General features: G+C 27.8%; 2 protein-coding genes across 3 annotated transcripts in view; one reads left to right on the plus strand and one right to left on the minus strand.

The window, feature by feature from the left end:
- Positions 1–2,067, plus strand: part of LOC111641460 (acyl-CoA dehydrogenase family member 11-like) — a gene marked incomplete at its 3' end in the record, with an annotated part of 35,416 nt that extends 33,349 nt beyond the window's left edge. The window contains exons 13-14 of the mRNA XM_023387637.1: positions 1,379–1,442; positions 1,962–2,067. Coding sequence (XP_023243405.1) covers positions 1,379–1,442; positions 1,962–2,067 — 170 coding nt within the window. The remainder of the gene's footprint in view (positions 1–1,378; positions 1,443–1,961) is intronic.
- A 2,316-nt stretch (positions 2,068–4,383) lies between these two features.
- Positions 4,384–11,073, minus strand: LOC111641521 (somatomedin-B and thrombospondin type-1 domain-containing protein-like). 2 transcript variants are annotated; one of them, XM_023387703.1, is made up of 4 exons: positions 10,945–11,073; positions 10,423–10,617; positions 6,013–6,130; positions 4,384–5,097 (listed from the first exon to the last, which is right to left on the minus strand). In XM_023387703.1, exons 2-4 carry the CDS (start codon positions 10,547–10,549, stop codon positions 4,815–4,817), a joined length of 528 nt encoding a protein of 175 aa, XP_023243471.1. In that variant the 5' UTR covers positions 10,550–10,617; positions 10,945–11,073; the 3' UTR covers positions 4,384–4,814. The 2 variants fall into 2 exon arrangements, with proteins under 2 accessions (XP_023243471.1, XP_023243463.1); XM_023387695.1 differs by lacking the exon at positions 10,945–11,073 and adding an exon at positions 10,730–10,786.
- Between the last annotated feature and the right edge of the window lie 1,917 nt (positions 11,074–12,990).

A 12,990-nucleotide genomic window follows, 5' to 3' on the forward strand; every position in this document is an offset into this window, starting at 1 on the left:
CTTCTAATTTCCTTAGACAGTTCTCTCTCTCTCTCTTTTTTTTAAAGACCAAATCAAAAAACTTTCACTTTTGAGTATGGGATATAAACCTGAAATTATTGCAGGTGTTTTAGAAGATTTCAAAATTATTTTGAATAAACTTGATTAATGCATATTTGCTCTATGCGTCGCATTTCAGAATTGAAAGCTGATCATATGCAAGATAAACAACATTGTACTCAAACAATCAAATTCCTACTGTATGTATCCTATAACATTAGGTTCATCTAAATTACTTTTTGGAATTGAATTTTTGCACTCAAATATGTGAAAACACAGAAAATATTTGGAAATAATATAGAATCGATATATTCATGCATGATTAAACTCATGGGAGTATGGGGACAGTTTGGTTAAGAGAGCAGAGGGGTTGATTTTACTGAAATTTTTATCAAATGAAAACAAGTAGGTTATTAATTTAAAATATGTCATCACTGATAATTTGTTAACCTTTTTGCTTTCTTTGTCTGATATTTTTGTTCTTGTTTTGCCCGGATTTGAGAGGGAAGCTGCCCCCTGTTCTCCCAACTCATATGCCTTTGGTGAAACCTGCAAATTGACACATCAACTAGCCTAATGCTTATGACATTATTATTATGCATATAAAAGGGTTCATCCATTAATTACGTGTACAATTTAAGAGGAGGAGCAGGATTACAAAAAGTACATTATTGTGTATGATGGAGAGGGAAAGGGTGGAAGCATTATCCTATGTGGACTTTCGGTAGCATGCAGAGTTCTTATAAGCATACTTACTAGTCGTGTGAATAAATTATCAGAAAATATTTACATAACTTATTTATGTCATTTCTTGAATATCAGGGGCCCATGAACTATCTATTGTACATGTAATTAAAGGAGAAGATTTATCTTTACATGTCTGCACCTAAATAGAGGCCAGTTTCCTACATAAAGGTCTACCAGAGGACATCCTATTGGCAGATTCCAGCATTGCCTTATCGTATCAATCTAATCCATTACTACAAATGTGCCATAGTTATAACTTTTTTATTTTTAAGGAATTGAATTAACGAAAGATGCATTTTTACCAGGAATCATGTAATTGGTAATTTACTACTGACTAATCTATGATACAATACTAACGTAATATTGTTTAATAGTGTATTATATACAGTACGATTAAAATGTGTTATGAACAACAAAAGAAAAGAAAAAATTTAAATTACATCTAGGCCTACATACTGTATCAATTTTAAATATAAATTTATGTTTAACTTCCATTTCTTCCATTTTCATTTGCATTATTTTATTTTTATATAAATATTACACGTTTTATTAGAATAAATACATTTTTTAAACTACAATTTTGAAATTTTAGGCTCATTGTTGATTGAAAATGCTTCTAATACTCAAAGTGAGCAAGATAATATTATAGCATTCAGGTATAATTTGCATTTTGCTACTTGTGTTATTTTAAATATTACATTGTATTTTATATTAACAAATTTATTTATTTAAATATTTTAAAAATGTTAAACTATAAAACATTTAAACTCTTTACTTTTGAAGTAAAATTAATGTACAGAGTGGCCATAGAGTCCCAACTTATCTATACTATTCTCTATTTTCCAAACAAATTTAATTTATCTAAATGTTTTTCTGAGCAAATTCCATCTATGACATTTGGAAGTCATTAAAGTAGTCCCTGATATGTTATTTCTTTTACTATCACAAGGAAAAGTTAAGAACTTCTCCTTTATACCTAATGCTTCCAACCAAATGTAAGTCAAATCTGGACTTCCACCATGTCATATCTTATCAGATTAATATTCAATTCATTGAATTTGTCGGGGGGAGATATTCTCTTACATGGTTTTATGCATAATGATTTTGTGGCTACTCTGCACATAGCATTAAATAAATAACAAACATTTTTTTTCATAAAAAGAAATATATTTCAGATGGTGTTGTACTCAAGATCTAGCTCCTGTTCATACTAATCATCAGTTGAAATTATACGAAGACAATGTTTTAAATAACGATAGAAATATGATTATGTTAGAATCATTTTTTAAAAACGAATTTTAAATTCTGTTAGAATAAATTGTATTTTTTTAAAATAAATTTTTGAGTAATCAGATTAATTAATTTTTTATTTGAATTTCTTTTAACATTAAAAAAATAACCGTATTTTAATAGCTATATACTTAAAGTCTATCTGAAATATTTTCCTTATTGAATTATATTTATATCGAGTTTTTAAATTCCTCAAGCCCCTAAACAAGGAAGGGTAGATAACGGGCGATAGTGGGAAAAACAAGATAAAGTACGCTAAGGAAATATAAAATAAAATTAAGTCTTTGTTTGTCTTGTTAAAAAGTGCAGATAAACGAGTAGTGACTGATATATATCTACTGACTGAAGCGATACAGTAACTGCTTTGGATTCTCACAAAATACAAGTTGCTAACATGTATGCAACACATCGAAAAATCGATACCAAAGTTTAAATTTTCAAAAACATTTAAAATGCGAAATACGAGATTGTCATATCTTATCAGATTACAGTACGTCCCTTTTTCTACTGTAAATAACGATATATTAAAAGAACGTGTCAAATATTATTCAGAAATATTAAGGCTGTAGGGGAGAGTGAGTTAAAGAAACGCGTCTCACAAACATTGGCGCGTTTATTAACACATTCAATTATCAGAACTTAAACACATACACCAGAAGTAAATTTAGCACTAACAGAGTCAACGTTTTCTCAAGAGGTAATGTTCGAAAACAGCATGTCAATATGAACTAAAATTTTACACTTATCTGCAGATTTTCCTTATTCACCAATAATATCTACTCAGCATGTCTGAGGGCGTCCGTGTTATTACATGTGTGACTTGGGCCTTCTAGAGGGAATCAATGACACTGAACAGGTGAGGAAAAGTGTATCGTATGTAAAATATGTGCGAACAGTTTTCTGGCTTTCACTAAACTTCGTAAGTACATTTTGAAACAAATCATGCTGAAAACAAACATATGTTCATAAGAGGCATCGGGACTCACTGGAAAATTCTAAACTTTGTGAGATTTTTGAACTTCGTAGTAAACTACACTACTATAGTATTGGAGTGTTGTTATTCTTTATTTCTGGTAACTTAAGGTAATTTTTAATGACTGAATTAGACTTCCACAATCCACGAAGAAGTTTCCAAGCAATTTTACAAAAGTTATGGGACTTTCAGTCATCTTTATAGAATATTTTCTATAAAAGTTACTTGGTTAACCAGTAGCATAGTGGATAAAACCACAGGACATTGATAGTCGTGGTTCGGGCCTGACCAATGCGTTGGCTACATGTAGTTTTCTGTGTGTACTTTATATGTCTAACGTCTAGTTTTTCATAGACGTTTTCCCACGTGGTATCCCATCTTGGCAGATCGCCTTCACATTGTAGTTTTTGCCTTATTGAATCTAACCAATGATAATTTTTAATTGAAAATTCATTTATAATTAGCTAAACCATTCGGCTTCAATATAAACAATTACAAAAGCCTAATTGATTTAATTTCTAGCTGATTTAAAATAAAACTTTCGCTAAATAATTATTGAAGTGTACCCCAATGTGGCTAAATACACGGTTTAAATATTATTTCCTTTCGCTACAGCTTGCTTACATGAGATTAGCTTTTTTATTACTATTACGATTATACTGCAATAAACTCTAAATGCAAGAATATACGTGATTTTGTACCTGATATAAAGATTTCAATGTTCCTGCATTACAACTAATATTAAATTCGAATTTCCCAAAGAGGAGATGCTTAACAGAATGATTTTCTGTGGGAAACTGGTCCCTATTTAGATATCAGAAATTCAAATAAAACCCAGAAAATTGCACAGGAGACCAACTACAAGTGTTCAGTATTTTTATCCATTCCGCCACTGGCGAGTCTCTTAAGTGTCTGATTTCTATTAAAGAATTCACTCAGAGAGCCGATCCAATGGAAATATATGTACTGTAGACAAAACTAGAATTTATGAAGAGAAAATGAAACACAAATAACTTTTTAAATTTTTTTTATTTTAAAAGAAATAATACCTTCATTCAACAGTTTATTATTACTTTATTATTTAATCCTATAACTTGGACAATAAATGATGACAATTCTCTTATAAATTTGAAATAAAATTAACATAACATATAAAAAATGGAAATAAAGTAAGATAAAATTATTAAAATTGCTTTTTCTAAGCAGTTTATATAAAATATTTAATATTCTAATACTCAAAGTGAGCAAGATAATATTATAACTGAATATTGCTATACGATATTCATAAAATACAATTTTACATTTTTAATAATGGAATTTATCATTTTATCACAATTTTTATATTTATATATAAATTTTATCATAATATTTTTTCTTCAACGATATACAAAACTATACTTTCAACTCCATGTCTAGAAATATAAGAGAAAAATAAATTAATTTAAGAATTTTTTGTTTTAAATTTATTATTTGATAATTGAAAACCGAGAAATGTATACTGTACTTGAGAGTGTATTTTTATATTTTAAATTATGGAGTTGAATAATTTTACATATATTAATAGCAAATTTCCCTTAGGCATTTTTATTATAAGAATATGAATCTAAAATCACCAATGCTTTGTTCAAGTAATATAGATATTTATAATTAAAATGTATGTCATATAAATGTAATGTACAAAAATGGATTTAAAGCATAAATCGTGAATATTTTAGGAATATCTATAATAGAAAATTAAACATAAATCAAATTTTGAATGTTTTTGTTAAACAAGTATAAAATGTGGTGTTTCATTGTTATCGCAAGGACATCCATCTTGTCTTTCACGCCTTATCCAACGACCTTGACAACGAGGATTAGCTAAAGAGATCCATCTGGATGATTTTCCATCGAATCCATCACCATTGCAACGATATCCCAGATGTTTTCTCATAGCAGCACGTTCACACGATACACATACTTTAGATCCTTTTGTCAGTAATTTGAAAGTATCATCTTGATTTGAACAACCTTTCTTCAGTTTTAATATCTCGAAAATAATGCAATATCTGGAATATCAAAGCGTTTTTTAAAATAATAAAACATTATTATTTTTATTATAATATTGTTATTTTGGTTATCAAATTATTCAAATGAAAGTGATCAAATGTAGCTCTGTGACTTATTCATTTTATATACTATAAATCTGTTTTTTTTGTGTGTTTTTTTAATCGGTTAATTCCGTTTCTGTACTTTATGATAATTACGAAAGGGAGAAAGACTAGTAGAAAGACTCTGAATAAGGATTGAAGTTGGCCACGCAATATTTCTCTGTTTTTTCCAATTGACAATGTAGAAAACCATGAATGGAGTACTAGAAACTTATCAATGTAAAGCATAAAAGGCAGTGTAAGCATATCTTAAAAATATCAAAGGAAAAGGATAGTTTAATATCCATATTTTGATTTCGAAAAGTGTTCGTATAAAGATTAAGCTCTCTTAAATTAGAACAGCAAATGATAAGTACAGTACTTGCATTATTGTCATAAACAGTGGTGTTAATAAGGTCATAAAAATTGAAAATTCATCGTAAAAGGAGTTCAGAGAGGATGAAGAGGAGAGGAGTCAATCCAAAAAGACTGACTCCCCTCTCTATTCTCCGCATCTTTTATGGACTTTCTTTATACGTAATTTTTTCTCGTAACTTTGCTGACTATACAGCGGTATTTTCCGAACCCAACAAAGCTTCACTCCTGCATACATATATAGGCTTACCTCTAAATGATAAAAGCTTTCAGTTGAATGTTACTTTTAATGTTAACTTATCAATTAAATATTTTAATAAGTGTTTTGTAAAAGTATTAGTAATATTACATAATAAATTATATGAGTATTTGAAGAATAAATTATTTCTTAACCAAAATAACACAATTTTTCATTCTTTAAAGTTATAATGATAATTATATAAAAATGACAATTCTTACTCTTTGCTGTTTTCTACGGGATCTGATGGATATTTTAATCTCAAATTATGACGTATATCTTGTGTATTATTCAATGATCTCATGAAAGAAAATTTTGCTGATAAAATAAGAGCGGTTTCTGAAATTTTTAATTTTTATTTAAACACACATATTTACTAATTTTAATGAAACGAACATAAATCAAATTAAGATGTTATCAAAAATAAAATAATAATAATAATAATATTTATAATATTAATATTATAATCATATCAATAATGTGCTGTAAGATGAATTAAAACAATAAAATACAGTAATAGATGCATAAAATAAATATAGTCATATGATATAGATGTATATGAATTTTTAAAATAATTTGTTTTATTTTTTTAAGCTATTGTTTTAAGCATTGTCTTATACTTGTTAACAGAAAATCTAACTGAAGAGACCCTCCAAAAAATTGGAGATATAAAAATTAAATGTGTTAAAGTGTTTTAAATACCATCTGAAAAGTATTTGCTTACATTGTGATTTTTAAAAAATTATTCTGAGAATTTATTCACTATTTTCCGGATCCAGATAAAGACTTATGTAAAGTTAATGATGATGTAAGTCGTAGATAATTGTCAAAACTTTCCAAGAAAATCGTCTGACAGAATATATTATTGTAAATTAATCATAAAAAATTTCAGGTTTGTAGCAAAATGACACTTTAATTTAACAAATAAACATATTTTTATAGGATTTTATGAGTGATTCAATTTCCAATGCCGCTACTGTATGTAAATTGCGAAAATAATATGATCATATTATGTAAAGCTCATTAAGTTAGACGTTATTTATTATTATTTTTTTTTTTTTTTAATTTTCATTATTTAATTTTAACATCAGAATGAGTCATGTCGTTGCTTCATCCAACAAGTTCAAATAAATTACTATTTATTACTTATAACTAAATGCCATATAATACAAGTACATCTCGACTATTGGGCAACTCGACCTTTCGTATATAATATTTTGATATCCCTAAATCACTTTTCATATGCTAAATTCTGACTTTCATATGATTTTCGAGACATCGCACAATGGTGCTTTTTATCAGTTTTGGTTTCGGTAACAGGAAAAAATTACTTGTGAAAACTAATTTTTCTTCTTTGTCTTCTGTTTAGTCCATGGTTTTAATATTTTAAATAATGTTTTATGCATTAGTACATATTCATTACAAAAATAATTGTCTTTTCTTAATAAGATATTTTATAATGTTTCATTTAGCTCTGTGGTATGACTCTATGTTGATAACTTTCGTACAAATTTTTAAGTGTATTATGCCTTAATATAAGGATTGCTGTTTATATGGGTTTAAGGGAAACTGACATCTATTTAGTTTTTAGATATGTGAAGAAAGCCAGGAAAACTTTACCTGGCCAGCCTGTTAGGTGGAAATCCACGACCAATGATCAGTGTTTTAGTGGTTTTATCCACTCCTCCACTGGTGGGAGGATCAGCAGACTCTCTCGCCTCTAGTCAATAAAGACTGATAAATATCTGCTGTATATAAAAAATTCTGAAGTTTTAAAACTTGTTCTCATAATTTTTTTACTAAAACTGCTGAAAATCAATTACAAAATAATAATTTATAAAAATAAAATATAAACTGTTCAAATAAAATAAACATTTTTTATCACTGACTTAATCCAAATTTCATTTATGTTAGTTAAACAAATGAAGTAAATATTTAATGCACTATTATATTTAAAGTTCTATATGTAGCATATTGTAAAACTGTAATATATAATATATATTTATAAGGAATATTATATATATATATAATATTTTGTTTCTTTATATTGCTATGTTCCAAAGAACAAGAGAAAGTATATATACATAACTGAGCTTAATACATCTTCGATAACCACGAGTCTCTGCTGAACGAATAGTTTTATATTTTAATTTATATAAATTATAAAAAATAACTAACTCAGAAGGTAAGGCCAACTACATAAAATAAATCAAATACACTTAAATTAAACATTACGCTAGCTCGTTCATCATGCTGTTTTAATAAAAATGATTAAAAATAATGTCTGGCGCATCAAGTGGCCAAGTGGATAAAACCGCTGAAACTTGGTAGTGGTCGCGAGTTTAGGGTACATAAAGTTTTCCGGGTTTTCTTCACGTGTCTAATATCTAATAAAGACCAGCTTCCCATGGAAAGTCCACCAGGAAGTATCCCCATTGGCACACCACCAAATTGTTGCATTGTCTTATTCCATCAACCCAATCCAAAAAAAAAAAAAATGTCTAATCTAAATATCAAGATGAATTTTATATAAGCAACCAATAGATAAAACGAATAAAACAGTAAACAACATAATAAAAAAACGTTAATAAAAAATCTATTTACTATTTTTGCAAGAATGCATTATACTATGAGTTATATCAGTTAATTTTAAAATAAATAAATCATACAAAATCAATAAAATAAAACAAACTATAATCATAATACGCAAAAACTCTATAATTAAATGGAAATAATTTATGTATTTAATGAGACATCGACGTCGATCTGTATATATTAATATGCTGGGAGTCGGATTAAGGTCAAGTAAGAAAAATTTCTCGTTGTTAGGTTTGGGTGGATATAAAAAATAAGATATATAGTACAGTACATGTTATGTACTGTACAGTGTACTCGGTTTCTACTCCTAATTTTTGTATAGGATATAAAATAAAAATACATATGTATTTTGGAAGGAGGACAATTTGCCGATAGAAAAATAATGACCCATAAGAGGACATATCTCCCATATGTCCTCTCTTACCTTTATGGATTGACACCCATGTATCGAATACTATGTATGAAAAATCTAATTGGCTATATTAATTTACTAAATATTTTCTACGACATGGACATTCACGAATAGAAATAGCAAATAAATATATCTCAGAAAATATTTTGATTAAAAATATATTAAACGATGATAAAGAAAGAAGCGAGCGCCTCGAATAGAAGATGGATGAAGAACAAAATTCAAAATATAGTTAAAATTTATAACTTATGTTCGTTTTGTTGAAAAGTATAATTTTCAAGGATATTATCTTATTTGCAAATTTCCTGGTCCTAACTCTAATAATTCAATTATCTTTATAAAGTACCAATTTCAGAAATAACTTTCATTCTTAAAAAAACTACAGCAATGNTTGTTTGATCGTTCCCGTAGACCCAATTCTCGTCGTCGGTTATCACTTTATCTGTCCACATCTTGTCGTCTTCAGCCTTCAGGAGGATGCTTTGTCAGACCATTTGAAGTTCTTTTTCTGCTCCTGGATCAATATCCGAGAAACAAGCTTGCTTGTTTATCTTTTTAGGCCAAGATCTTCATGATTGAAGGATGATTGATTGACACAGTCTGAATGACACATTGATTTCTTCAGAAACATTTCTGATAATTATCCGTCCATTTTCAGATTCTTAATTTCTTAAAAATTCTTAACTTTTTTCAAGTTTCTCATTGTCTTATTGTTTGTGGGGTCCATATCTCCAGTAAGCTGCGGCCATCTTTAAATATTTTGTACCATTCAAATGCTGTCGTTCACTTTATTGAATCTTATTCAAAAGCTTTCACTTTCACTGGCCGAGTTCCTCAAATTGAAGGAAAACTTCAATCATATCCGTTGTTCGTGTAAATCTTCCATTGAAAATGTCGGAAACGATGTTACTATGCGTGCTTCCAATCGAATTTTATAAAAATATAGAGAGTACACACGATTGCTTTTGCTCCTGCAGTAAAGTCAAGTTCGTCTATGTTTAAAAAAACTAGATTTATTTTTTTTACTGTCTGTTTTTTATTAAATCAGTCCAGGAACTTTTCGATCGTACTCTGTTTTAAAAGCATGCAATTGCCAGAAGGAAAAGACTACAATACTCTACACAACACAAATGTTCATAAAACAAATGATTAATTCTACATATTTTATTTTTGAATTAGAGACACTTCGTAGGTAATTAATAAAGTGATGTGTAAAACAAAAATTATAATAAATCTGTGTGTAATACAAATACTTTCAAGCAGTATTTCGAATACTGGCAGAATCTTATCATTATTAGATTAATGGTCTGAATCGTTTTACAGCTGAATGGTATTGCGGTAATAGTAAAATTTAAATTTAATGAGAATTTTTAGGAGGATTTTTCATGTATTCAGTATCATTCCCACCATCCGTCGTCCAAATTAACATGTTAATTATCTGTAATGGTCGAAATTATTATTATAATGGAACTGTACAAGCGTTGTACAGATGAATAGCTAAAGCCAACCATTTAGCTTACTACATCTCGAAATACTGCATATTTAAAAGCGTTTAAAAGCATATTATTTTATCATCTGAGTATGTAAAAAAACTATAAATAAATAAAAAAATAAATTCTACCTTTAAATATTTTGCCAGATGACTTTCTTTCGCAATTATTTCCAATACAACCCCGAGATTGTTGTAATTCGGGACAGGGTTGACCTCCGTTTTTCGTTTGTTGTAAAATATTCCTAGTTCTAGCCATTACTCCCACTCCACATTGATTACTGCATTCTGTCCAATGGCCCCAATTAGACACTTCGCAGTCGTTTACTGAAAGGAAAAGAAACACAAATTTTTTTCTTTCGCTTAAATATATATTTCATAAGTAATCATTATTATTTTTAATCAATTGAATTTTATTTTATGTTATTAATTTATTTACTTTAATTATAAAATACAATTAATTTTATTAATAATTTAAATTTTAAGACTAAAATAATAGCCTATTATTGCAGAAATAATAACTGCAGAATTATTATTAGAATAAAATATAAATTTCGTTCGAGTTAAATTATTTTAACATTATTAGAAATTTGATATTTTTACAAAAATTAGAGGAATTTTTTAAAAATAAAAGAGTAATAAGAAGATAAAAACCTCTGAATAAAGACCACTGAAGGGAACATAAAAAATGGCCGTTATTCTGAAGTGACTATTGCTTGGAGTTTATTTTGTATTTATTTTTATTCCTGAAAAATAGGTGTTGTTTAGAGGTAGTCGTTTTTGAATGTTCGCCTATATATGATTTTACCATGGGAGAAATGTATTTAACAATAGGTATTTTACTGATAATTCCAATTCAATATATTGTATATATATAAAATAATGTTTATAAACACATCAAAGTACGTTATTATCGACGATTGATGGATGGGAATGATATAAAGTCTTACTTCTCAAGGATTAATTTCTCACAAGCTTTTCTGTAATCATAGTCAACATGATGAAGAAACTATAATTTATTTTTGATAAAATGATAATATTTTAGATTTATTTCTTCAACAGTCATTGAACTAAAATTTATTTATATTATTATTATTAAATTTTAAGATATACTATTTAAAAATTTCAATTTTTTTGCATACCTAAACAAGTTTCCTTAAAATCTGGGCAACAATCCCCCACTTTAAGACAGGCATGGTCACAATAACACATTTTGTAGTTGGATGATGTCAACACATAATTTTCAGTTGCTGTCACAACAACGCACGAACTATCTCTTCCTGAACAACAGCGTTTCAACTCTCGACAAAAACATTCTATTCTTCCACATTGCACTAATAATACAGAGAAAAGTAAATAAAGCACCAGCTTAGCTGACATGATCGCGGCCCCGCTGTCAAGAACGTTCAAACTGATATAACACTCTCAGTTATCCCCACTGTCTAACGTTACATACCCCCCAATTCTGACCCCATCACACCAGGGAATCTTTTAGAACCCTGCAGTCAGACTCCAACTAGACAGAATGTTTTCTTTTTCTTTTTATTTTATTTTTTTCTTTCTTTCTATTAAATTGTACATTATTAAATTTCATTACTTTTTATTAAATAAAAATTATAATTACTGCTTATTAATTTTATATTCAATTTTTCATAGACAGAAATTTTGTTAATATAAACAATACCGATTAAGAGTAATGTATAGTTGTTTTCTCGAGTAACAAAATTTATTATATATGTTAAATTTAAGAAAGATACAGTAGAAAATGTAGTATATAACTTATATTTGTATTATTCTTATCTTTAAATAAGTTATATACGAGATATTAAAAGGTAACATTGATAAAATATTATTGTACTGCAGTAAAGACGAATTACAATTGCCAGTTTTTACAAATAATATTTGAAAAAACTAAATTACTGAAATATTATATTTGTTAATATTAAGACTCACATACTAAGGACATACATATATATTTTATTCACAAGTTAAAATACTATAGAGTTTAATAGAGTTTTTAAAATAAATGTCTCTCTTTGTTGATAGTGGTTCCATTTCATTATTTCGATAGTCTCGGTCAGAAAGTGGCTGTAGAATGTAATTGTGTGACGTATTAGTTATAGTAAACATTACAACTTTTCGTTTAGTTACTTGATAAAATTTAAATACTGTACTATATTTATTTTTAATAGATATTAACTTCATAATATATACGAATTAAATTAAATTTTATTTGAATTAAAATTAGCAGTATAACACTGTTAAGTATAAAGATTTAATTTTTATTTGCCTATACGTTTATATACAGTATATTTTGAATAAATATTATTATAATTCTGTATTATATAACACAAAATATGATTATTCTGATAAAAATTACTTAATTGCAATAAAGAGGTTTAATCCAATTTATAAATTGTTAATATCTATTTTATTGCAAATTTTCTGATTGGATAGTTTTATGAAATTTTTTATCCGTTAATTTATTTTTAATTTTCCATTCTCAAAGCATGAAAATCTTGAAAGAGAAAGACGAAATTTGTCCCAAACAAAATTGAAACTTGGCAAATCTGATGAATCACTGAACATGTTGGCCACTGGTCGTGGTTTCGCTCCATGCCAACGGGCTGGCTAAATGGAGTTTTCTGGGTTATCTTCACATTTGTAACATCTTAACAGGGACCAGATTGCCGTAAATGT

This window comes from Centruroides sculpturatus, unplaced genomic scaffold, assembly GCF_000671375.1.
Source record: "Centruroides sculpturatus isolate CEXI.00-Female unplaced genomic scaffold, Cexi_2.0 scaffold151, whole genome shotgun sequence".
In the NCBI taxonomy this organism is placed as follows: Eukaryota; Metazoa; Arthropoda; class Arachnida; order Scorpiones; family Buthidae; genus Centruroides; species Centruroides sculpturatus.

What these genes read in the sequence shown, in the direction of transcription:
- LOC111641521 (XM_023387703.1), bottom strand. Translation starts at nt 10,549, where the DNA reads ATGGCTAGAACTAGGAATATTTTACAACAAACGAAAAACGGAGGTCAA. An exon ending in ATCTGGCAAAATATTTAAAG is followed by an intron (nt 6,131 to 10,422) that starts GTAGAATTTATT and finishes TAAAAATTTCAG; the next exon opens with AAACCGCTCTTATTTTATCA. An exon ending in CCCGTAGAAAACAGCAAAGA is followed by an intron (nt 5,098 to 6,012) that starts GTAAGAATTGTC and finishes TTGATATTCCAG; the next exon opens with ATATTGCATTATTTTCGAGA.